This window comes from Manis javanica, chromosome 1, assembly GCF_040802235.1.
Source record: "Manis javanica isolate MJ-LG chromosome 1, MJ_LKY, whole genome shotgun sequence".
In the NCBI taxonomy this organism is placed as follows: domain Eukaryota; kingdom Metazoa; phylum Chordata; class Mammalia; order Pholidota; family Manidae; genus Manis; species Manis javanica.
In genome coordinates, this window is record NC_133156.1 from 191,449,213 (window position 1) to 191,475,694 (window position 26,482).

A 26,482-nucleotide genomic window follows, 5' to 3' on the forward strand; every position below is an offset into this window, starting at 1 on the left:
TACTATCTAACAGTCTAACTTAACTCACTTAGTATGCTGTTACAAACACAATCTAAAGGTTCTTTTTTTTCCCCCTCCTTTTCTTTCTCCTCCATTCTTTATATTTTAGGTATCATATTCTGTACTTTTTGTCTATCCCTTGTTATTACCTCTGGTGACAGCTATTTAACCTTAGGAACACTTCCATGTAGAGCAGTCCCAGCTTTTGCTTATCTGGAAATTGTTTAATCCCTCCTTCAAATTTAAATAATAATCTTGCTGGGTATAGTATTCTTGGTTTGAGGCCCTTCTGCTTCATTGATTAAATACATCATGCCACTCCCTTCTGGCCTGTGAGGTTTCTGTTGAGAAGTCTCATAGCCTGATGGGTTTTCCTTTGAATGTGATCTTTTTTCTCTGTTTGACTGGTTTTAATAGTCTGTCCTTATCGTTGATCTTTGCCATTTTAATTATTATATGTCTTGGTGTTGTTTTCCTTGGGTCCCTTGTGTTGGGAGATCTGTACACCTCCATGACTTGAGAGACTATCTCCTTCCGCAGATTGGGGAAGTTTTCAGCAATTGCCTCCTCATAGACACTTTCCATCCCTTTTTCTCTCTCTTCTTCTTCTGGTACCCCTATAATACGAATATTGTTCTGTTTGGATTGGTTACCCAGTTCTCTCAGTATTCTTTCATTCCTAGAAATCCTTTTTCTCTCTGTGCCTCAGCTTCTTCGTATTCCTTTTCATTAATTTCTATTTCATTTATCTCCTCCATCATATCTAATCTGCTTTTAATACCCTCCATTGTGTTCCTCAGCGATTCTATCTTAGTTCTAAATTCATTCCTGAATTCTTGAGTATTTTTCTGTACCTCCAGGAGCATGTTTATGATTTTTATTTTGTAATCTCTTTCAGGAAGATTGATTAGTTCTGTTTCACTTGAGCTTTTTTTGGGTGTTGTTGAGATTTTGCTTTGAAACAGGTTTCCTTGACATTTCATATTTGTATGTGGCGCCCTGTAGTGCCCAGAAGCTCTACTCTCTGGAGCTGCTTAGCCTCTGGAGCAATGTCGGTGGTTGCAGGGGAGTGGTACTGGTGCCTGGGGGAGGAAAGCGCTGTTTCCTGCTTCCTGTCTGCTATGCCTGTCTCCACTACCAAAACCAGTGGGCCAAATACACAGGTGTAAGCCTCTATGCTTTGCATTTGTAGCTGCTGTTTGCAGTGCTCCTGTCTGGGTGGCCTGATGCCAGGGCAGGGTTTGCCAGCTACGTACGTGCAGGTTGGCCCGGAGGAAGGCACAGTAGTCTGCGTATCATGGTGGGGGCCTTGGATCTGCATATCCAGCCAGTGGAATTGAGTGCCTGAGTTCACAACCCTGTTCTGTGAGGTCTGTTCTTTCCTCCAGGCATATGCAGTCTGGTGTGGCCTTCTTTCCTGTTGCTCTTTCAGGATTAGTTGTATTAATTATATTTTCTTATTATGTGTCATTTTAGGAGGAGGTCTCTGTGTCTCCTCTCATGCCACCATCTTTAATCCCTCTCGGATCCTATTATTTTCTATTTTAATTTTTATTAAATAATGTGCCTTGGTTAAAGAAAATCAAACAAGTTTGTTAGGCTTTCAAGAAACAGCAACTATCTTTGTTGGAGCCCCACTTTTTCCTCTCCTAGAGATAATGACTTTCCATTTTATGTGTTTTTTTTCCACCCAACATTTACCTTCCTTTTTAAATAATAAGGTTAAATCATTTTTTCTCAATGTGTATTTTCAGCTGTTGACTTTCTTCTGTGAAATGTATTTTGATCTTTTGTTGACATAAATTATGGTTAGTCCCCCCACCTGGAACCATCCTTTCCGTAGTCCTTTTTCTCTTTCGCTCCTTTCTGACGCAGTGTTCTTGGGTTCTATGCAGTGGTCATCCTTGGATCTCCCTTCACATCATCCTGGGAACTCGAAAGATGAAATTCTTTATTAGAATGCTTTAATCTCTTTTTCTTTTTTTAATGTCTAAATTCTTAGCATTCTAGGCTTTGCTTAAAAATCGCCACCTCAGAGAATGTCTTCCTTACTCCCCATTTCAAGGTTGGTAATGCTTATTATCAGCTATATAGTACCCTATTTGGTTTCTTTTTAGCATTTGTGAAAGTGTGAAAGTATGAATGAGTATTGTTATATTTTCATTTGTCTCTTTTTGTCCTTCCCTCTTCTTGGGACAAGACTAAGTCTCATGAGGAGAGGACTGTTACTTGTATCAGTCACTCTTACTTACATTAATTACTGCTTAGCATATAGAGTGCTCAACAAATGTCAAATGAAGGCATTTATGATAACTTCTAGACACAATGAAGATTTAAATGGCGTGAGTTATGTTATCTTGTTGGACTTCATTTGTCTAGCATAGAGTTGGCGAACTGTGGTCTGGTGTGCCAAATCTTGTCAACTGCTTGTTTTTGGAAACATGGCCATGCTCACTTGTTTGCCGTATTGTCTGTTGTTTTTTTCAAGATGCAGCAACAGTGCTGCTGAGTTATAAAAGAGATTATTTGGCCTGCAAACCTAAAATATTTGCTTTATGACCCAGTATAGAAAAGTTTGCTGACCTCTGATCTTGTACAATGGAACATGTTACATTAGAAGACTTATTTGGGCCATTAGCCAATCTTTTTTTTTTGGTATAATTTCTCTTCTTGATTTAACTGTAGATTCCTTTCATAGTATTTACATATTGTGTGTGCAATGGCAGTATGTCATTCAGTGTCCAATCAGGGAGGTAAAGAAAGGATTTAATAAAGAGAAGATATTACACAAATGTTGAAGGTTTAAGAGCAAAGAGGGAACTTGGAGGCCACCCAGAGATGATGGTGGTGACAGTGAGGACAACTACTGCAGGAAGCAGCCAATCTCCCCTAAGGCTGGGGAAACAAAATATGAAATAGGATTGCTTAGAGGTGGGCCCTATGAAGGAAGCGAAGAAGAATGCTGCCTGGCTACTGCTGGTACCTGTGAAAGCAGTACTGTGAGATTGGTTCTTGGAAGCTGGAGACTGGAGTCAGTGCTGCTGCTGAGTGATGCTTTTAGACACAGCATCATCTTTGGTCTCCTCTTGCTTTCTGGTCTTAGAGTGCTATGTAGGCACTGAAGGAAGACCTTTATAGGAAGCTAGCAGACATGAACAATGTAGCTTGCAGAGTCCCAGCCCCAGCATCATGTTGCATAGAACAGAGGGTAGTTTTGAATTTGAGAGACAACACTAGAATAACTAACAGTGTGTCTTCCTTTTTTCTTCTCAAATTAACCCTGTTAAAAATCTCTTCTTAAGTTCAAATTAGTCATTAATTAGATTAACCAAGATTTATTTTCTTTGGTGAAAACAAAAAATAATTATCTGAAATATTTACATTTGTAAACCCCGGCTTTTTTGTTGTTGAAGTTTTAATACTGGTTTAATACTGGTTTAAAGTTTTAATACTGTTATTGGCTTTAATACTGGTTTATCATTATTTATTTCTAATATTAATTTTTCTACTTTCAGTATCTGATATAGAAGGTGGTGATGGACTGCAGCTCAGAAAGGAACATACTCTCAAAATATTTGCTTATATCAATTCCTGGACACAGAGGTATGCATCTTTAAGTCTTGAATTTTGAAGTCTAACTTTGCGAGTTGTATTTTCAGTTCTTATTGTCATCAGACTTTCCTTCTAGGATGTTGGGTTGTAAACTTAGTTCATTAAATGACAGTTCATCAACATTTATTAAGTCTTCCCGTCTTCTTACTCATGGGGCCATTCATTGTTTTGTTTTTAAAACATGAGGGTAAAAATTGGTTTCTTTCTTTAACCCATCCTTCATTGTTTTGAAATATGGGAGTGATTGAAATTCTAAAAATAATCATTTTGAGGGATTAAAGAATTGTTATGGCATAGCTGGAGAACTGTGACAAACAATCCTTTAAAAAATCAGTATTATGGTAAGGATACTTTGACTCTTCTGGAAGCCACTTGCTATTTGTTTCTTTTCCATAATAATTATGCTTATTAGTCCAATGTTTAAATAATACATATATTGATAATATAGAGAACAAAATTTTAAGGAACATAATCATTATTATAGCCAACATTAGTAAGAAGGATTTGCAAATTCCTGTTGCTCAGTATGGTGTTAGCTGGCTATAGCTAAAAATTCTCACATGTGTGTCTATTCCTTTTAAACTTCTTAGACCTTCTAAAATTTTTATGGTTAAAGAATGTTGGAAGCATTATGTGTATTGACTATTGCACATGTTAAATACAGTCATAACATTAATAAATACCCTGAGGCACACAGTCTAGCTAATAATACAGCCTATCAGAATAATTTAATTTCAAATATCATTTGCTCTATAATAATACCTGCTTGTGTATTTTTTCTTTCTCTCTGTCAATAAAATTGGTACATATGTTTGTTCTAAAAAAGATTGTAGATTTTAGTTATTTCAAACTTACGTGCCATTAGTATTGGTATCTCTTCTGAGTCTCAACCAGTTGAATTTTTTTTTAAGGAAATGTAGCAGTGGTTCCTGTTCCTCTATTTATGGTAGAATAGATAATTGGATATTTCATAATACTACTATGGTAATGGTATAAGATTAACTTTAATAGTGTAAAGAATTTGCTGAATAGTAATCAAGACAATTTGGTACTTGCACAAGAGCAGACCCATAGATCAATGAAACAGAATAGAGAGCCCAGGTATAAACCCAAACAAACACGGTCAGTTAATATATGATAAAGGAGCCATGCATATACATTGGGGAAATGACAGCCTCTTCAACAGCTGGTGTTGGCAAAACTGGACAGCTACATGTAAGAGAATGAAACTGGATTATTGTCTAACCCCATACACAAAAGTAAATTTGAAATGGATCAAAGACCTGAATGTAAGTCATGAAACCATAAAACTCTTAGAATAAAACAAAGGCAAAAAAGGCAAAAATCTCTTGGACAAAAACATGAGCAACTTCTTCATGAACACATTTCCTCAGGCAAGGGAAACAAAAGCAAAAATGAACAAATGGGACTACATCAAACTAAAAAAGCTTCTGTACAGCAAAGGACATCATCAGTAAAATAAAAAGACATCCTACAGTATGGGAGAATATATTTGTAAATGACATCTCTGATGAGGGTTTAACATCCAAAATATATAAAGACTCATACACCTCAACAGCCAAAAAAGAAATAACCTGATTAAAAAATGGGCAGAGGATATCAACAGACAGTTATCCAAAGAAGAAATTCAGATGGCCAGCAGGCACATGAAAAGATGCTCCATGTCCGTAATCATCAGAGAAATGCAAATTAAAACCACAATGAGATATCACCTCACACCAGTTAGGATGGCCAGCATCCAAAAGGCAAGCAACAACAAATGCTGGTGAGGATTCAGAGAAAGGGGAACCCTCCTACAATGGTAGTGGGAATGTAAAGTAGTTCAACCATTGTGGAAAGTAATATGGAGGTTCCTCAAAAAACTAAAAATAGAAATATTATTGGACCCAGGAGTTCATTCCACTCTTAGGAATGTACCCAAAGGATAGAAGATCTCAGATTCAAAAAGACATATGCACCCCATGTTTATCACAGCATTATTTACAATAGTCAAGATACAGAAGAAACCTAAGTGCCCATCAGTAGATAAATAGATGAAGAAGGTATGGTACATGTACACAATGGAATATTATTCAGCCATAAGAAGAAAACAAATCCTACTGTTTGCAACAACATGGGTGAAGTTAGAGGGTATTATGCTCAGTGAAATAAGCTAGGCGGAGAAAGACAAGTAACCAAATGATTTCCCTCATTTATGGAGTACCACAATGAAGCAAAACTGACGGAACAAAACAGCAGTGGACTCACAGACTTCCAAGAAGGGACTAGCAGATACCAAAGGGGAGGGTGGGTGGGGAGGGAGGAGAAGGGAATTGAGGGGTATTATGATTGATACACATGGTGTGGGGGGTTCACAGGAAAGACAGTGTAGCACAGAGAAGACAAGTAGTGACTCTGTGTGGCATCTTACTACACTGATAGACAATGACTTCAATGCGGTATGGAAGGGGAACTTGATAATATGGGTGATTGTAGTAACCACAATGTGTTTTCATGTGAAATCATCAAAGAGTATATCAGTGATATCTTTTTTTTTTTGGAAGCATTATGTGTATTGCTTCAACAATCTCAGCTGTCATTTAGTCTCTGAGAGAACAGTCCTCAGTGGTTCCTCATTATAGTGCCATTTGTATAGTGCAGCATTTCTTTTTTTTTTTTTTGAAGAACATTATGTTTACTAGGGTCCCCCCTTCACCAAGTCCCCCCCACAAACCCCATTACAGTCACTGTCCATCAGCGTAGTAAGATGCTGTAGAATCACTACTTGTCTTCTCTGTGCTGCACAGCCCTCCCTGCGCCCCACCCCCACATTATACATGCTAATCATAATGCCCCCTTCCTTCCCCCCACCCCTTATCCCTCCCTTCCCACCCATCCTTCCCAGTCCCTTTCTCTTTGGTAACTGTTAGTCCATTCTTGGGTTCTGTGATTCTGCTGCTGTTTTGTTTCTTCAGTTTTCTCTTTGTTCTTATACTCCACATACGAGTGAAATCATTTGGTACTTGTCTTCACTGAGAATAATACCCTCTAGTTCCATCCATGTTGTTGCAAATGGTAGGATTTGTTGTCTTCTTATGGCTGAATAATATTCCATTGTGTATATGTACCACATCTTTATCCATTCATCTACTGATGGACACTTAGGTTGCTTCCATATCTTGGCTATTGTAAATAGTGCTGTGATAAACATAGGGGTGCATCTGTCTTTTTCAAACTGGGCTGCTGCATTCTTAGGGTAAATTCCTAGAAGTGGAATTCCTGGGTCAAATGGTATTTCTATTTTGAGCATTTTGAGGAACCTCCATACTGCTCTCCACAGTGGTTGAACTAATTTACATTCCCACCAGCAGTGTAGGAGGGTTCCCCTTTCTCCACAACCTCGCCAGCATTTGTTGTTGTTTGTCTTTTGGATGGTAGCCATCTTAGTGGTGTGAGGTGATATCTCATTGTGGTTTTAATTTGCATTTCTCTGATGACTAGTGATGTGGAGCATCTTTTCATGTATCTGTTGGCCATCTGAATTTCTTCCTTGGAGAACTGTCTGCTCATCTCCTTTGCCCATTTTTAAATTGGATTATTTGCTTTTTGTTTGTTGAGGTGCGTGAGCTTCAAGCCTTTATTGGATCTGTCAGTTACAAATATATTTTCCCATACTGTAGGGTACCTTTTTGTTCTATTGATGGTATCCTTCTCTGTAACAGAAGCTTTTCAGCTTGATGTAGTCTCACTTGTTCATTTTTGCTTTTGCTTTCCTTGCCCAGGGAGATACGTTCATCAAGTTGCTCATGTTTATGTCCAAGAGATTTTTGCCCATGTTTTTTTCCAAGAGTTTTATGGTTTCATGACTTACATTCAGGTCTTTGATCCATTTTGAATTTACTTTTGTGTATGGGGTTAGACAGTGATCCAGTTTCATTATCTTACATGTAGCTGTCCAGTTTTGCCAGTACCATCTGTTGAAGAGACTGTCATTTCCCCATTGTATGTCCATGGCTCCTTTATTGTTTATTAATTGATCATATATGTTTGGGTTAATGTTTGGAGTCTCTATTCTGTTCCACTGGTCTGTGGCTCTGTTGTTGTGCCAGTACCAAATTGTCTTGATTACTATGGCTTTGTAGTAAAGCTTGAAGTTGGGGAGTGAGATCCCCCCCACTTTATTTATCAGTGATATCTTAATTTAAAAAAATTGGCTGAGAAGTGTTGCATTTGAATTCTAATTTTGGATTTATTGTAACTACAGCTAGGTGGCGATGTTACAGTAGGATAAAACCATACTTCTTTTAGGATTGTGCCACTGAATAAAATGAAATCCGGAAAAATGATATGATTTTTCTGATGTTTCACCAGTTATTGCTAAAGGTGGGTGGGAGTTAATAGTTTTCCCATTCCTAGTCTACTTTTATCCTAGATTATTACTTTTCATTTCTGTATCAGGAATTTTTAACCTAGTGTCTATGGAGGGAAATGAAATTATAAAGGAAATTTTGATAATGTACAGTTCTAGGGAGTAGTTCATATGTTTCATCAGAGTATCAAAAGGTGTTTGCCCCAGACTGTAGAGATCCTCAGTCATTAGCTAATGCTACTCTAGAGTGTAGTGGTTAAGAATATGGCCTTGGAGTCAGGTAGATGTGACTTCAGTCCTGCTTTATCAGTGTATTGGATAATTATGAAAAATACTTCTGTAAGCTCATATTTCCTCATTTGTGAGACGAGAATATTAATAAAACTACTATTGTCTTAGAGTGTGAAGTTACAAAGTGCTTAATGAATGTGACAAAAGAAATAAAATACCTGTAAGATTGTTAAACTTTATTTTAGGAAACGAAATATATATTGAAAGATACCAAAACTAAAATGTGAAAAGCCCGCCTGGAAAAGTTTGTAACATTTATAATTTTATTCACATCAATAAATATGAATAATTTTTAGCTGGTTGTTAAAAGTACCAAAAAGTAGAATGTTAACACTCCTAATTGCTCATACTGACTAAGAGGGAAGTGAATCCAGTTGGATCACAATGCTTTATAGTAAAACTGCTTGTCTATTCACCACACCCCCAATTTCTTCTTGGGCATCAGAACATACTATTATTGTGATTCTTATTCAGGATAAATAGCTATTAATAGCACAAGTAATCTACAAAAGGGATTACATGTTTTATGCTAGGCATTTAGAAATTTTATCATTGCATGTTCTTAAATGTAAGCATACTCCACTCAGGTGGCAGCTGATAACTGTACTTGAGTGGTTTAGTGTTATCAGACATGTAATAGAGGTAGGATTAAGAAGAAAATAGGATAAGCTTAGGTAGTGGAAGGATATGTATGATATGCTGTATAAATACAAGTAATAATACAGCATTTAAAAAGTAAATTGGTGAAAAAGCCTATAATAAAAAGTCCATTGTCCCCTTTCTCCCAGCCCCCTCAGTTTCTGTTTTAAACTTTTTTTTTTGCAAAGCAGAGTGAAAGTTTTATTTGAAAACCCTCCAAGGGTTTTCAGAGTCCAGAGTCCAGGTAGACAAAGGCACAGAGCTTTTAGGTGGGGGGCCTTTATATGGCATTCTGGCAAGGAGGCACCTCTTTGACTAACAAGATGGGCTTATTTGATTGACAGGTCCATCTATATGGCCTCCCTTTCAGTGCGCCTGGCCTTTTCCAAAGGAGGTGTGATTTGGACAGTTCTTAGTTCTGTTGCTTGGGCCCATATTGGGATCTGGTTGGGCCCATGGTGGCCCAGTCCTGATAGGCAGTAAGTCACCTCCCTGCAAAGTCTTTGTTGTCTTCACGCAGGACCCCTACGTAGGCAGTCTGGGTGTTTTTTTTTTTTTTTTTTTTTTGAGAGGTCATCTCTCATATTTATTGATCATATGGTTGTTAACAACAATGAAATTCTGTATAGGGGACTCAATGCACAATCATCAATCAACTCCAAGCCTAATTCTCAACAGTCTCCAATCTTCTGAAGCATAATGAACAAGTTTTTACATGGTGAACAAGTTCTTACATAGTGAATAAGTTCTTACATAGTGACCAGTGCAATGGCAGTCATCACAGAAACTTTCGGTTTTGATCACGCATCATGAACTATAAACAATCAGGTCAATTATGATTATTCGTTTGATTTTTATACTTGATTTATATGTGAATCCCACATTCTCCCTTATTATCATTATCATTATTATTATTATTTTTTTTTAAATAAAATGCTGAAGTGGTAGGTAAATGCAAGATAAAGGTAGAAAACATAGTGCTGTAAGAGGGCAAATGTAGATGATCAGGTGTGTGCCTATAGACTAAGTATTAATCCAAGCTAGACAAGGGCAACAAAACATCCTCGGATGCCGAAGATTTCTCTCATGTTTTAAACTTTTTTAGATGTTGTTTTTGATACTAATCTCTGTATTGATATAATATTTTATATTTCTGTTGGTTCATCTATCAATTTTAGGTATAATCTATGTACTTCCTTTTCTGATATACAAAGATTTCACTTTTTTACCCTTCCCCATCCTCTCGATAAAGTTGTATCAGTTCTCAGGGTAATTTTTTTAAAATTTTGGTGTCATTAATATACAATTACATTATCAACATTGTGGTTACTAGATTCTCCCTTTTATCAAGTCCCCACCACATACCCCATTACAGTCACTGTCTATCAACATAGTAACATGCTATAGAATCACTACTTGTCTTCTCTGTGCTATGCTGCCTTCCCTGTGTACCACACCCCCCTATATTATGTGTGCTAATCGTAATGCCCCTTATTCCCCTTCTCCCTCCCTCCCCCCCCCCCACCCCTGTCCCTTTCCCTTTCCCTTTCCCTTTGGCAACTGTTAGTCAGTTCTTGGGTTCTATGAGTCTGCTGCTGTTTTGTTCCTTCAGTTTTTGCTTTGTTCTTATGCTTCACAGATGAATAATATCATTTGGTACTTGTCTTTCTCCACCTGGCTTATTTCACTGAGCATACCACCCTCTAGCTCCATCCATGTTGTTGCAAATGGTAGGATTTGTTTTCTTATGGCTGAATAACTTAGGGTAATTTTAAAAATAAAAATACTGTTCAGTGATGAGCCTCTGTGGTTCATTTTATGTCTTACAAGGTATAAATTGTTTAGGTTTTGTTAATCATTATTTTTTTCCTAGAGTTTACTGGCTTATTTTCTAGGTGTGAATCTCTAATTTCTTCCCAAAGTCTCCAGCCTTTTGTACTAGTTTTTACATTTTTATATACCATTATGTGATCTATTCCCTTCCTTACTCTTCTGCCCAGTCTCCTTTGGCCTTTATTTCCTGCTCTCGTCTGTATTGATTTGTCATAAATTAGTAAAACAGCTCTTCTCTTCAGATCATCCTTGAAATGCCTTTTGCTTTTTTCTTTTATTGGATCACTAGGTTTCTGGATTCCATGTTTATATCTTTATTGTTTTACTTTTTTTGTTGTTGTTGTTATGATGACATCTTTCTGAGAAAGTGCATGGGAGACAAATATTTTAGACCTACCCTTTCTCTTATTGATAACTTTGTTGGATACTGGAATTTAGGTGGAAAACTGTTTTCTCTGAGAAATCTGACGGTATTCTTCCCTTGTATTCTAGCTTCCAATATTGATTTGGAGAAGTGTTAGCTATTTTTATTCCTGAGCTTTTCCTTGTCACTATTTTCTCTTTCCCTAAAAGCTCTCTTACCATCTTTATCCTAACTTGGCTTCACAAATTTCATGATGATATGTGTTCTGATGGGTTTTTCAGTTCTGAATTTTTTTGGTTCTTTCATCATTTCCTCACTTCCATACTTTGATTTTGTCTGCTTGAAATATTTTTAGTCAGATATTGTTACCTCCTTGATTGATGGTATACTTTTCATTTTCTCCCCATTGTCTTCCTTTGTTTATTCTACTTTCTAGGAGATTTCTGCACTTTTACCATCTGAACCTTGTATTGAATTTGACAAATTGTGGTAATTTTGTTTTTTAAGTTGTGAATGGTACATATGGAAAAGTTATATAATGTGTGATTTGAGCACAAATGGCTCTTCTTGATAATAAAATGCATGTTTTAATAATATTCTGTCCTTATTTTCAGTAATTCAGTATCTTTTATGTCTGTGAGGATATAAATTAATGTTTTCTTGCTACATTTTATATACTTCCATTGAATTTCTTTTTACTGTTTGTTTTGATCTGCCCTTGGTGGTGTAGCTTTTTCTCTCAAGTCTTACTATCCTTGATTATACTTTTTGTGGTTGAGGGAGGGGCACTGGAAAATGGATTGGGAGTTTTGTGTGAATGGGGCATCTTAGATGCTGGCCGATGCTGTATGATGGTAAAATGGGGAGCAGGCTTTATTACTAAGATCTAATATTGTTCACAATCTTTGGCCATGAAATACGCTATTCTGGTTGTTGGGCAGGTAAAGACAGGTACTTGGGGAGGTTCACCATTCAGTCAGTCATAATTTCACTTCTCTTGCTTCCATTTTCTTATTCCATCCCTGCTTTCTTCAGTTTGTGGTGTTCCTGAGTTTATTTTGTTCACTTAATGTCCAGGAAAAAATTGTTTCCTGGGTCAGGTAGGAATGGTATTTGTCTGTCTGGGCTGGGGATCTGCAGTTCATAACTGTACCTTCCATTTAGTCCTCCTTTTTCTGCCCCATGCTTCCTCTTTACCTGCAGAAGTATCTGATGATTGATAAAGATTTTTAAACTGGAGGTGGCCTTAGAGGTAAAATGCCTTTATTTTGCCCCTGAAAAAACCGACCTGATGTATCATTTATCTATTTCTATGTAATAGATTATTCTTAAAACAGTGTCTTAAGACAACAATAGACATTTATTATCCTCAGAGTTTCCGTGGACAGAATATGGAGTTGCCTTGTCACTTATGGTTTGAATTTCTCACAAAGTTTCAGTTAAGGTATTGGCCAGGTTACAGTCATCTGAAGCTCTATTTGGGGTTGGAGGAACTGCTTCCAAGTTGTTTCACTTACAAGGTAGGCAAGTTGGTGCTTGTCATAAGTTACTGGAGGCCTCAGTTTTTTCTCATTTGACCTCTCCAAGAGCTTCTTAAGTGCTTTACAACATGGTACCTGGCTCTCCCCAGAGGGAGTGATCCAGAAGAGGCAAAGCAGAAGTGGCAGTGTCTTTTATGACCTAGTCACAGATGTTACAAACTGTCATTTCTGCCTCATTCCATTCATTGGAAGCCAGTCATTACGTCCGGTCCACATTCAAGGAAGGAAAACTGGCTTCACCTTTTAAAGGGAAGAGTATTTTAAAGAATTTGTGGCTATACTTCATATCTGGTATACCTGGCAAAATGAAATTATTTCTACATGGTTATGCAGGGAGTTGCTGATCTGTTTGGACTACCATATAGTTGTTTTGGTTTGTTTTGATAATATAAGTCAGCATGAATTGTAAGTAATAGTTTCTTAACTTTTATCCATCATTGGATAGAATTGCTAATGTAACCTGGTAATGTGGGTATTACTTATTAATTGTGTCACTAGACCCTGTTGATTATCCACAATATACCAGACATTATGCTAATACTATGTTTAAGAGTACTAAGTTTGTATATTATAATTACAGACTGTCTCATTTATACTAATGTGTGTGTGTGTGTGTGTGTGTGTGTGTGTGGTATTCTAAATGCTTTTGATTTGCCAAATAGAGTAAGAATGCCCCACCCAAATAGCCTTTAAGCAAATTACTAATCTTAGTTTTTTATTAGTTGACAAATTATTCATTTTAATTGTTTACCAGTAACTTTTGTATTAGTTGGCAATGAAACTCCTTATGTGAAATAACCAGTTCCCTTTACCAATAAGGTATTTTATTATAGCCAGTTCCCTGATACTCACACAACTGAGTACTCAGTATTTAAAGAAGCAAAAGTATTTGCCACAATTCTTGTTTTTAAATATTTTTTGTGTGGAAGTGCCAGTAAATACATAAATTAAAGGATGACAGCTGTCAACCTAATATGGTGACTTTTTACTAACTAAAAATATCAGTTTTTAGTGTGATGCCATCTTTGTACGTTATTATGGTACTACCCCATCAGGAATGAGGAAATAAAAACTGCTTGGAAGAAAAAGCTAGTATTTGCTTATTTTTTTTTGTATTACTTATTAGAAAGATAGAATTTTTTGCCTCTCTAGGAAGCATTAATTATTGAAATTTTTTTCTCTTACAGGCAATGTCTGTGCTGCTTCAAGGAATATAAGCATTTGGAGATTTTTAACCAAGTAGTGTGTGCACTTATTAACTTAGTGATTGCCCAGGTTCAAGTGCTCCGGGACCAGCTTTGCAAACATTGTACTACTATTAACATAGATTCCACGTGGCAAGACGAAAGTAATCACGCGGAAGAACCACTGAGTATAGAAAGAGAGTGTAATGAAGGAAGTACAGAGAGGCAAAAGTCAGTAGAAAAAAAATCAAACTCTGCAAGAATTTGTAATCTGACTGAGGAGGAATCTTCAAAGAGTTCTGATTTGTTTAGTTTATGGACTACAGAAGAGAAGGAAAAACTCTTACTGTGTGTGGCAAAAATTTTTCAAATTCAGTTTCCTTTATATACTGCTTATAAGCATAATACTCACCCTACTATAGAGGTATGTAAAAATAGGTATAAATTTTAACTAATACTAAGTTATAGTCATGTTGGCAGTTTCTCAGTAAATATGAAGACAGAGCTATTGCTGATGGAAAATTTGATAAAAATCACTATTTTCATTATAAAAAGTATCCTAGTTTTCTCCAGACCATTTCTTTAAAACTTATGTCAGCGTAATCCTATCAAGATTTATAAATTGAACTCATAAAAATTAAGCTGTCAGTGATCTAAACATTTTGCTGGTGTAGATCTATACTCTGCTTACTGTAACTTGCAAAAAGTAATGATTGAAAACATGTAGTATTTCATTCTTAGAAATATAGTTGACAGGATTTGGAATTTTCTTTGTTAAGGAAAAGCTTAAATTTAACTACTACTTTTAAATAATAGTATTTTCTTTTGTAAGTCAACATGCTTGACTCACTCTATTGGTAATATTTTTATAAGCCTTTCCAAGAGTTATTTTAATAACCCACATTAAGTTTCTTTAGATAATGGCATTTCTTTATGTAGTAGGAATTGAGATAGTTATGTGGAAATGTATTAGTGGCTTAAAACAACAGTGAGTTATTATTCCTCATGATTCTGTGGGTTGGCTGGGCAGTTTCTTTGCTGATTTTGTTTGTTTGTTTGTTTGTGGTCTTACTTAAGAATTTGCATTTACTTTGAGAGTTGTAGGGATTTGAAGGTATAAGATGTTCTCACTTAAATGTCTGACAGTTGGTGCTGGAGCTTGTCTAGGGCTCCTTGGATTTTCTCACTTGGCCTCTCATTCTCAACTAGGATAGACTGGCTTCCTTATATTGTAGTTTCGACTTTGATCCAGGAAGGCAGAAGTGGAAGCGATAAGGCCTCTTTAAGGTCCAGCCTCTGAAACAACATAGTATTCTGCTACATTCTTTTGGTTGAATCAGTTCACAAGGACAGCCTTAGATTCAAAGTGGTATGAAGTAGACTCCATCTGTGGATGGGAGGAGAGAGAAAAGGTTTCATTTCGAGTAACATTGTTTCCTATGCGTCCTGGAATGGGAAAAGTTATGGTCATTAACAAATACACCACATGCTTTTTAAAACGTCTTCCTGTTTTCTCAGACTATAAACTTCATACTGACTTCTCTAAACTTCTTAATCTAGAAAAAGAATAGTCCTTTAATGAAAATATTTTCACATTGAATCGAGAATATTTAAAAACATAGCTCACGAGATGGGTATTTGCCCTATTAGAATTCTTAAGAATATTTTAAGTCAGACTGTTGTGTCTTCTAGAATTGTGTTATTTTTCCATTTAGAAAACTTCTAATGAATGTCTTACATGACATAATATATTTATAACACATCCTAAAAAATGGCAGTGTAGAATCCTCTTTTAATAAGGAGATCCTTTCATGTAAAGCTGCAAAATTTAATCTTAAGAACACCATGTGAATAGGGTTTTAAATACCTTAAATTGATAATTGAAATTTAAAATTTAAGAATTTAAAATTGGTTAAAGACCTAGATATGTGAAATTCATACAAGGTTTCTTAATAAAACCTATTTTCTCTAGTTAAAAATCTCTTAAAATAGAACTATAGCATTACTAAATATATGTAGTACCTAAAATGAATCTGCTCATCTTTTTTTTTTTTTTAAGATTTTCAAAAATGTGGACATATTCACATTGTCCTATACTTTCCTATTTGGAATAAAATACCTCATTATTACTGTTCTAGAGGAACATTGTGTGTGACTGTTGGGTTGAAAGCAATGATTTTATGGGATTTTCAAGATAAAATTCTAATGAAAAATACCTTTAGATACAATAAAATATTCCTATACAGAATTCAAACCTCCTTACAGAGAATTTATATGTGCTTCTTTAATATTCTGTTCATAATGTAGTTGTTCCCCAAGTTTCTAATGTCTTAGTAATAATTTGTTGCAAATACTCTAAAATTCCAGTTTTTATCCTAGCGGCCATATAACTGTTAGCAGTCAACTGTTTCAGTGGGTCTCAGATCAAAACCTTGGTATCATACTTACATATTTGTGTTTCTTAATACACATAAACACAGGTATCTTTAGAAAACCAATACTTTGCAATGCAGTAGAGCTCACTATAGAGTCTTAATCCCACCTTTTTAAAAGGAGATAATCCATCCAGTCTTCCCTTCATTTTGTTGTGTCATCCTTTTCTGATAAAGCCTTTTAATTTTTTTGCAAGGCACAAATTGGCTAAGACTCTTTAGGAGAAGATTCAGTATTCATATGTTAATATTTGATATCAGTGACTCTAGAAACCTAGTCGACATCCTTATTTTTTATAAAAGGGAACTGGTTTACAGAGATTTTAAGTTTTGGTCTTGTTTGCACAGCATACTGCTGAGAGGGCCCTAGAATTTAAGTCTTACTCTACCATACTTCTTGGCGATCATTTCAAACTAATCACATGTAACTGTTGTATCTATTGCCAGTAGTGAATAAGATGGGAATTTGGAGTCTTCCTTTTCCCCATCTCTTCCTCTTTTCATCCTTTCTTCCCCTAGTCTCAAAGTTCATAATATATTTAAAGCTGAAGTAATTGGAAATAAGCAATAATAATTCAGATTAAAAGTTTTTTGGGCCAGTTGAATTATTTTTTTAATTCTGAGTAATTGTATATAATTCTGTGAAATGAGGTATTCCTTAGTGTTATAAGTTTTATTCTGAATGAAAATGATACTTAAATCACTGCATTTCTATTAAATGTGTACGTATGTGTAATATCAGGTAAAGTAATTTTACACATTGTGCTTTTTTCCAAATTTTTGAATCTAGGCTGGTTTTTCCTCTTTACATTCCCCACTATCTTTTTTATTCACTCTTTTTAAAATTAAAATAATTAAATATTTTTAATTAGCCTTTTAAAAATATATGGGTTAGTAACTTTTAATATATTCCCCAAATTGTACAACTATCATTACTATCTAATTTGAACACTTGTGACTTCTTTCTAAGCAAAAATTCCATGCATAAGCTACTGGCCTTCAGTTCTTTGTGGTTTGATTATGGAGCATCGTTTGCCTAATTAGATACAGAATTACTTCCTAAAGGTTACTCACTTTATTTTCTTTGTTTCTTTTAAGGTAATAGATAAATTTTTCTGTTTACTTCTAGAAATAGAGTGGCATCATTTTATTTGGTCAGTGTCTGGTTTTGGGAAGAAACAAAAACCTAAAAATTCCCTGATAGGTTTCTTAAGGCCTTGTCAGGAATCATCTAGAATTAGAACTTCTGAAAGAAAAAGTTGATTCAGCTTTTTTAGCAAGGTTTTCTAGTTTTTTCTACATCCTTATTTTATATAAAATATTTAAGAATATTTTAAATCATACTGTGCTCTGTCTTCTAGAATTCTGTTATCTTCCCATATAGAAAACTTTTAATCAATATCTTACATGACATAATATATTAAACATCCTAAAAAATGACAGTGTAGAATCCTCTTTTAACAAAAAGGAGATCCATTCATGTAAAGGGGCCAAATTTAATTTTAAGAACATGTCAATAGTGTTGTTCGTAGTGTTGTTACCTATAGACCTATGTTAACTCTTTATATACTACTTAAAAGGACATTATAACAACGTCATAGAATACTATCATCATATATCCAGAGTAGAAATATGAAATGGTAAAACAGTTCTTCTGAGTAGCCAAAATAGATGTAACCGGGTCCATGAGTTATATTTTGCACATCAGAATAGAATTCTGTTAGGAGATATTCTAGCTGTGTCTATGTTAGGCATAGAAATCTTAACTCCAATATAATATTCCAGCATCGGTTCATCTGTTCGATGAATCTATTTAATAATACTACAGGAGTTCTTATAGTCTGGACTTTTTCGAAGACAAAGGTTTGTTGAGAATAACTTAAAGCTATAACTGTGGGCCAGGAGGTTTAGTATACTTAGACAGGTATTTTGACCTCTCTTAGGACATTTTTTTTTTTAATGTTTTGAGAGTTTTATGTGATGCTCTCAATCAGTTGTTTTCAAACTTTTCTGTCAGCAGTGGAACTTATATGAAACAGGTAATAATAATGAATGAATGGGTCCTTGGGCAGCTGACCTTTTTCAGATGAAAGTATTTAGATTTCTGATTATAAAAGTTAACATTTTCAGTGTGACTAAAAAGTACAGAATATACAAAGTACTTAAGCCTGGAACCTCTCCTCTTCATCCATCTGCTCCTACAAAAAACAAAAAACACCCCAAAGCATTGTTACAAAATTAGTTAAGGTATTTTCAGACATTTAAAAAATTACGAAAATGAGATCATACTCATAAATTCTAATTTTTAAAAATGTAATACAAGATATCTTTCTATGCCTGTACATATAAACCCACCTTATTTTTATAAACAGCTTTTCAAAGGTATGACTTAACATACTATAAAAATCACTTAAGTGTATAATTTATTCTTAGCAAATTTTTAGAGTTGTGCAACAATTAACCACATTTCAATTTCAGAATAGTTCCATCATCCCCCAAAAATCCCTCTTGCTATATATTTCACCTTACAAACATATAGGTCTTGAAGGCTGCATAAGACCCTGGATGGTTATGCCAGCATTTTTTAAGCTGTCTTACTGATGGATATGTAAGTTGTTCCTAATTTTGAGATGTTACAAATAATTTGAATGTATTATACGTATACATTATTATACATATTTTTTTACAGCATTTCTTTTATTAGTTGTTCAGGATAAATAACCAGAAGATGAATTGGGTCAAAGGGAATGTGCATTTTAAATGTTGATAGATACTGACAAATGGCCCTCCAGCAAGGTCATACAAACTTATGCTCTCACCACTGTATGAATGGGACTCTCAGGTAGTTTAAATCTTACATATGGAAAGCACATTATGGAACTTCTGAGTATTCCTCTAGGGAATTCCAGAGCACAGTTTCAAAACCACTTAACTAAGTTACAATTTTATTTTTAAGGTATCATCGATGCACAATCTTAATGCTCAGGTTTCACATGAGCAACACTGTGGTTACTACATTCCCCCCTGTTATCAAGTCCTCATCACATACCCCATTATAGTCACTGTCCATCAGTATAGTAAGATGCTGTAGTCACTACTTGTCTTGTCTGTGCTATACTTCCTTCCCCATGCCTCCCCCATATTATGTGTGCCAATCATAATACCCCTTAATCCCTTATCCCTGTCTAATTATAATGTATTTTTATAAGAATTACACTAGTTCTTTAATGAAAGGTTTTTGAGAAGGCAAAATAATATGTCATATGTAGTATAGAAAGACTGTTTTTGGAGAAGAGTTAAAATATACTTTAGAACTGAATCATATTTGCTATTGCTAGGAATACCACTATTGATGAGAAGCAAATGTAAACTCTTGAGTTTTCATAAAATCAGTTTTCAGAAAGTTGTATTTTTAAAAGATTGTCATTTAGTAGTGTGGCCTAATTGTATTTTACTTTTTTTTTTAATCAGGACATATCAACCCAAGAAAGCAACATATTAGGGGCGTTCTGTGATATGAATGTAAGTGTTTATCATTCTCAGGTGTTTGAAGTTTTTTTTTTTGTTCATATGTGTTTTGAGTCTATTTTTATGTCTGATTTGTATCTAGGATTGCTTAATAAGTTATTTCTGATAATACTAAAAATAACATTTCCTTTTTTCTTCAGGATGTAGAAGTACCATTGCATTTGCTTCGTTATGTATGTTTGTTTTGTGGGAAAAATGGCCTTTCTCTCATGAAGGATTGTTTTGAATTTGGAACTCCTGAAACTTTGCCATTTCTTATAGCACATGCATTTATTACAGTTGTATCTAATGTAAGTATTGTTTGGAATTGGTTTTAATATTGGAAATAATGTTTATTATTTTAATAAATAATTTTATGCCCAGAAAAGTCAAATTTTGAGTGATTTGCATGTACATTACTATTTTTATATGGATTATATTTTGAAAAAATCAAGTATGGAAACCTGTAAAAAAAAGTTTGTTATAACAAAATTGGAATTTGTGTAAGTTAATATAAGTTAAATAAATTTAGCCATTTACTGCTTTTGTATAAAATACAAGCTAGATATCTAAGCAAAAAATTCTTACGTTGATGTTACTTTCCTTATCTGGGATTTTGTACTGAGAAATTTTTGGATTCTTAGTTTTTTGTTAATTAAATGATGGCTAGCCTAGGGTCATACTATAGTGTGCCTGACTTCCCTCTATGTTATAAGTAAAGACCTAACATTTTTTTTTGCTTCTGTAAAGGAGATAATTCTTATGTATGTTGTGAATGTCATTACTATGAAGTACAATACATAATGGAAGCAGAGAAAAATACATTTTACTGCCTATATATAAAATTCAGCCTTTACTAACCTATTCTGGTCATCATTTTTTAAAACTGGTATAGTAAAACTTAAATCTAACTTTACCAAAACTTGAATTCTTGTGGTAACTGAATTACCTTAATAAATAATTACTAACATGAAATATGTAAAGTACATATATAAAACAAAAGCAGAAGGTGAATAAAGACTCAAATAATTTTATTGCATTGTTTCAAATGATACCTACCCTCTTTGCAGTGAAGTAGTATACTGGAAAGGCCCTTGGCTTTATTCAGATTTATTGAGTGTCTGAACCTCTCCTATGTGAAATAAATGTTTTGTATTAAGGTCATTGTTATTCCCCAAATTCTTTGGTTTCTGACAGGTTCAAAATAATAGATGCAGTGGCAGTACAGCATGCAGGGTAAGAATGCAGGCTTTGGATTCACAAGTTGAATTAAAATCCTGAATCTGAGCCTCAGTTTTTTGTTTTTTGTTTTGTTATGTTATGCAGTACTTTTCATCCCCATAACTTATGTATTTTATAACTGGAAAGTTGTACCTCTTATGACCTTCACCTATATTGCCCATTCCCCTGCCCACTCCCCTCTGTCAGCCACCAATCTGTTCTCTGTGTCTGTGAGTCTTTTTGTTTTATGTGTGCGTGTGTTTCATATTCTACATGTTAATCAAAATCACACACTAGTTGTCTTTATCTGACTTATTTTACTTACTGTAATACTCTGTAGCTCCATCCACGTCGCAAATGGCACGAGCTCATTCTTTTTTATGACTGAGAATATTCTATTATGTGTATGTACCACATCTCCTATATCTGTTCATCTATGGATGGACACTTGGGTTGCATCCATATTTGGGCTATTATATATATTAATGCTTCAGTAAACATAGGAGTGCATATATCTTTTCAGATTAGTGACTTTGTTTTCTTTAGAAGGAATTGTTGTGTTGTATGGTATTTCTTTTAGTTTTTTGAGAAACCTCAATACTTCTTCCCGTAGTGGCTGCACCAGTTTACATTCTCACAGCGGTGTACAAGTGTTTTCATTTCTTCACATCCTTGTCAACACTTATTATTTCTTGTTGATATTAGCCATTCTGACTGGTGTGAGGTGATTTTTCACTGTGGTTTTGATTTTCATTTCCTTGATTTGTGATGTGGAGGATCTTATCGTGTCTACTGGCCATCTGTTTTCTTTGGAAAAATATCTGTTCAGATCTTCTGCCCATGTTTTAGTTGGGTTCTTTGTGTATCGGTGTTGAATGTATGAGTTCTTTATATATTCTGGATATTAGCCCTTATTTGAATATATTGAATTTATCACTTTCAAATATTTTCTCCCATTCAGTAGACTGCCTTTTGTTATGTTGACAGTTTCTTTTGCTGTGCTACAGAAGGTTTTTAGTTTGATGTATTGCCACTTGTTTGTTTTTGCTTTGTTACTCTTGCTTGGGGAGACATACCTAGAAAAAATTTTTTTAATGCTGATACTAGAGAATTCACTGCCTATGTTTTTCTTCCAGGTGTTTTATGTTTTCAGGTGTTATATTTAGGTCTGTTAAGGCGTTCTGAGTTTGCTTTTGTGTACGGTGTAAGACAGTGGTACATTCGTTTGCATGTAGCTGTCCAGTTTTCCCAACGCCGTTTATTGAAGAGATTGTCTTTTCCTGATTGTATGTTCTTGTGTCCTTTGTCATATATTAATTGACTATGAAGCTTTGGTTTATTTCTGGGCTGTCTACTGTGTTCCATTGATCTATATGTATTTTTGTGCCAGTACCTTATTCTTTTGATTGCTATATCTTGGTAGTGTAGTTTGAAATCAGAGAGTGTGATACCCCCAATTTTGTTCTTCTTTCTTAAGGTTGCTTTGACTATTCTAGATCTTTTGTAGTTTTATGTAAATTTTAGGTCATTTACTCTAGTTCTGTGAAAAATGCCTTTGATATTTTGATAGGGATTGTATTAAGTCTATAGATTGCTTTGGTAGTAGTATAGACATTTTAACAGTATTAATTCTTCTTATCTATGAGCATGGAATAGCTTTCTCTTTGTGTTGTCTTCAGTTTCTTGGTGGCTTAAAAGTTTCAGTGTACAAGTCTTGGTTAAATGCATTTCTAGGTATTTTATTCTTTTGATGCAGTTGTAAGTATGATTGTTTCCTTGATTTCTCTTTCATTGTAATTTTGATTGTATTATTTTTATAAGCCTGTATCACAATGAGAATGTTAAGGGCTCAGTAAATGGTAGCTTTTCTATGAAAATTTTTTCCTTTCAATGTTGACATTTTTTTCACTTGTCATTTTTTTCCCCACTAAGGTTACTTCCAGGCTTATAAATTTAAAGATTCTATAACCTGAGGTCTTACCTGCTTCCATAAAGCTTTTTCAAAGTAAACTCTTACAACTCTCTCTTACAACTCTCCTACATTAAATTCTTTCTTTCCCAGTGCCTGTTATTTTCAGATCACACACCATGCTGATGTCTGTCTTTATGCATCTATTAGTCTGTTATGATCAGAATCTGATTTTTTTTAATGCTTGCCTGACAGTCTGTATTAATGTAGTGGCAGCAGACTTCTGTTTGCTCTTCATACCCAGATTTAGTCCATTCCTCATTGTTTCCAACTTCCCAATTCAGCACTCATCACTCATTCATTTCTGAAGCATTCTGGGCAGGGTTCTTTTACAGTGCTTGACTCATTATATCATAATTATTTGTTGACCATCTATTTCTTCAGTGGTTCTTGTCTTAGTAACAATAGCTAACAATTCCTAAGTGTTCAGTATGTACCTACGAGGCAGTTTATCTTTCCTCTTTTATAACTTCACTTGTCATTTATACTTAAATTTTTAATTAATTTTTGTTTATCCTAAAGTAAAAGGTACTACTGTACCTATTTTTGTTTCCATCACCTCTAATGTGCCCTGTACATAAATGAATCTTTCAACATTTTTAAACAGTTTGTAGTATGACATTCATGCAGAAACATGCACAAAATAATATATAGCTCAGTGATTTATCAGTGAGCACCCCATTTAACCACTACCCATATAAGAAAAGAAAATGTCAACTCCTCAGAATCTTCCCTTACGATCCCTTCAAGTCACTATCTCATCTCTTTGCCCTTAAAAGGTAGACACAATTCATATTTTTATGATGAACTTTATAAGCTTACATTTCTAACTACAGTGATTGAGTTTTGTATACCATGTAAGTGGAATCACATGCTGTGCATTCTTTCATGTCTGACTGCTTTTGTTTAACATTGAGATTTATCTTGCATGTAGTTCTAGTCTGGTAATATTCATTGTTGCACGATACTCTTTTTTAAAAATATGCCAGCACTGATCCATTTTGGTGGTGATGGACATTTAGGCTATTGAAATTAATGTGTTGTAAGCATTAAAAAAATTTTTTTTTTATTAAGGTATTAGTGATATACACTCTTATGAAAGTTTCACGTGAAAAAGCAATGTGGTTACTACATTTACGCATATTATCAAGTCCCCACCCATACCCCATTGCAGTCACTGTCTATCAGTGTACTAAGATGCCACAGATGCACTACTTTCCTTCTCTGTGCTACAGTTTGCCCTGTGACCCCTCACGCCATGTGTACTAAACATAATACTCTTCAATCTCCATCTCCCTCCCTGCCAACCTGTCGTCTGACACCCCTCCCCTTTGGTAACCACTAGACCCTTCTTGGAGTCTTTGCGTCTACTGCTGTTTTGTTCCTTCAGTTTTGCTTTATTATACTCCACAAATGAGGGAAATCATTTGGCACTTGTCTTTCTCCGCCTGGCTTATTTCACTGAGCATAATGTCCTCCAGCTCCATCCATGTTGTTGCAAATGGTAGGATTTGTTTTTTTCTTATGGCCGAATAGTATTCCATTGTGTATATGTACCACATCTTCTTTATCCATTCATCTACTGATGGACACTTCGGTTGCTTCCATATCTTGGCTATTGTAAATAGTGCTGCGATAAACATAGGGGCGCATATGTCTTTTTGAATCTGAGACCTTATTTTTCTTGGGTAGATTCCTGGGAGTGGAATTCCTGGGTCAAATAGTATTTCTATTTTTAGTTTTTTGACCAACCTCCATATTGCTTTCCACAATGGTTGAAACAATTTACATTCCCACCTGCAGTGTAAGAGGGCTCCCCTTTCTCTTCATTCTCACCAGCATTTGTTGTTTTTTGTCTTCTGAATAATGGGCATCCTAACTGGTGTGAGGTGAGGTGGTATCTCATTATGGTTTTGATTTGCATATTCCTGATGATTAGCGATGTGGAGCATCTTTTCATGTGCCTGTTGGCCATCTACATTTCTTTGGAGAAGTGTCTCTTCAGATGCTCTGCCCATTTTTTAATTGGGTTATTTCCTTTTTGGGTGTTGAGTCGTGTGAGTTCTTTATGTATTTTGGATGTTAACCCCTTGTTGGATATGTCAGTTACAAATATACTCTCCCATACTGTAGGATGCCTTTTTGTTCTGTTGATGGTGTCCATTGCCATACAGAAGGTTTTAGTTTGATGTAGTCCCATATGTTCATTTTTACTTTTGTTTCTCTTGCTCAGGGAGATGCATTCAGGAAGAAGTTTTCCATATTTAAAATTCAGGAGATTTTTACCTATGTTGTCTTCTAATAGTTTTATGATTTCATGACTTACATTCAGGTCTTTGATCTGTTTACAGTTTACTTTTGTGTATGCAGTTAAACAGTAATCCAGTTTCATTCTCTTGCATGTAGCTGTCCAGTTTTGCCAACACCAGTTGTTGAAGAGACTGTCATTTCCCCATTGTATGTCCATGGCTCCTTTATTATATATTAATTGACCATATATGGTTGGGTTTATATCAGGGCTCTCTAGTCTGTTCCATTGGTCTATGGGTCTGTTCTTCTGCTAGTACCAAATTGTCTTGATTACTGTGGCTTTGTAGTAGAGCTTGAAGTTGGGAAGCATAATACCCCCAGCATTATTCTACTGTCTGAGGATTGCTTTGACTATTTGGGGTCTTTTACGGTTCTATTTGAATTTTAGAACAATTTTTTGCTCTACTTCATTGAAGAATGGTATTGGTATTTTGATAGGGATTGCACTGAATCTATAGACTGCTTTAGGCAGGATAGCCATTTTGACAATACTACTTCTTCCTATCCATGAGCATGGGATGTGTTTCCATTTTTTGGTACCTAATTTCTCTCATGAGTGTCCTGTAGTTTTCAGAGTATATGTTTTTGGTTAGGTTTATTCCAGGTATTTAATTATTTTTGATGCAATTGTGAGAGGTATTGTTTTCCTGATTTCTCTTTCTGCTAGTTCATCATTAGTATATAGGAATGCAACAAATTTCTGTGTATTAATTTTGTATCCCACAAGTTTGCTGAATTCAGGTATTAGATCTAGTAGTTTTAGAGTGGAGTCTGTAGGGTTTTTTACGTACAGTATCATGTCATCTGCAAACAGGGATAGTTTGACTTCTTCCTTACCCATCTGGATGCCTTTTATTTCTTTGTGTTGTCTGATTGCCAGGGCTAACCTCCAGTACTATGTTGAATAGAAGTGTGGAGAGTGGGCATCCTTGTCCTGCTCCCGATCTTAAAAGAAAAGCTTTCAGCTTCTTGCTGTTAAGGATGGTGTTGGCTGTGAGTTTGTAATATATGGCCTTTATTATGTTAAGGTATTTGCGCTCTATACCCATTTTGTTGAGAGTTTTTAGCATGAATGGATGTTGAATTTTTTCAAATGCTTTTTCAGCATCTATGGAGATGATCATATGGTTTTGTCCTTTTTGTTGATGGGGTAGATGATGTTGATGGATCTTCTAATGTTGTACCATCCTTGCATTCCTGGAATAAATCC

General features: G+C 35.1%; 1 protein-coding gene across 3 annotated transcripts in view; it reads left to right on the forward strand.

Annotated features, from left to right (window-relative positions):
* The window catches only part of USP34 (ubiquitin specific peptidase 34), a 241,368-nt gene that overhangs the window by 21,472 nt on the left and 193,414 nt on the right, over positions 1–26,482 (forward strand). For all 3 annotated transcript variants that reach the window (XR_012121111.1, XM_073212721.1, XM_073212722.1), the window contains exons 2-5: positions 3,516–3,603; positions 13,837–14,257; positions 19,737–19,787; positions 19,934–20,083. Coding sequence is in view for 2 of the 3 variants with exons in the window: in XM_073212721.1 (XP_073068822.1) it covers positions 3,516–3,603; positions 13,837–14,257; positions 19,737–19,787; positions 19,934–20,083 (710 nt within the window). In the remaining variant the exon portion in view is untranslated. The remainder of the gene's footprint in view (positions 1–3,515; positions 3,604–13,836; positions 14,258–19,736; positions 19,788–19,933; positions 20,084–26,482) is intronic.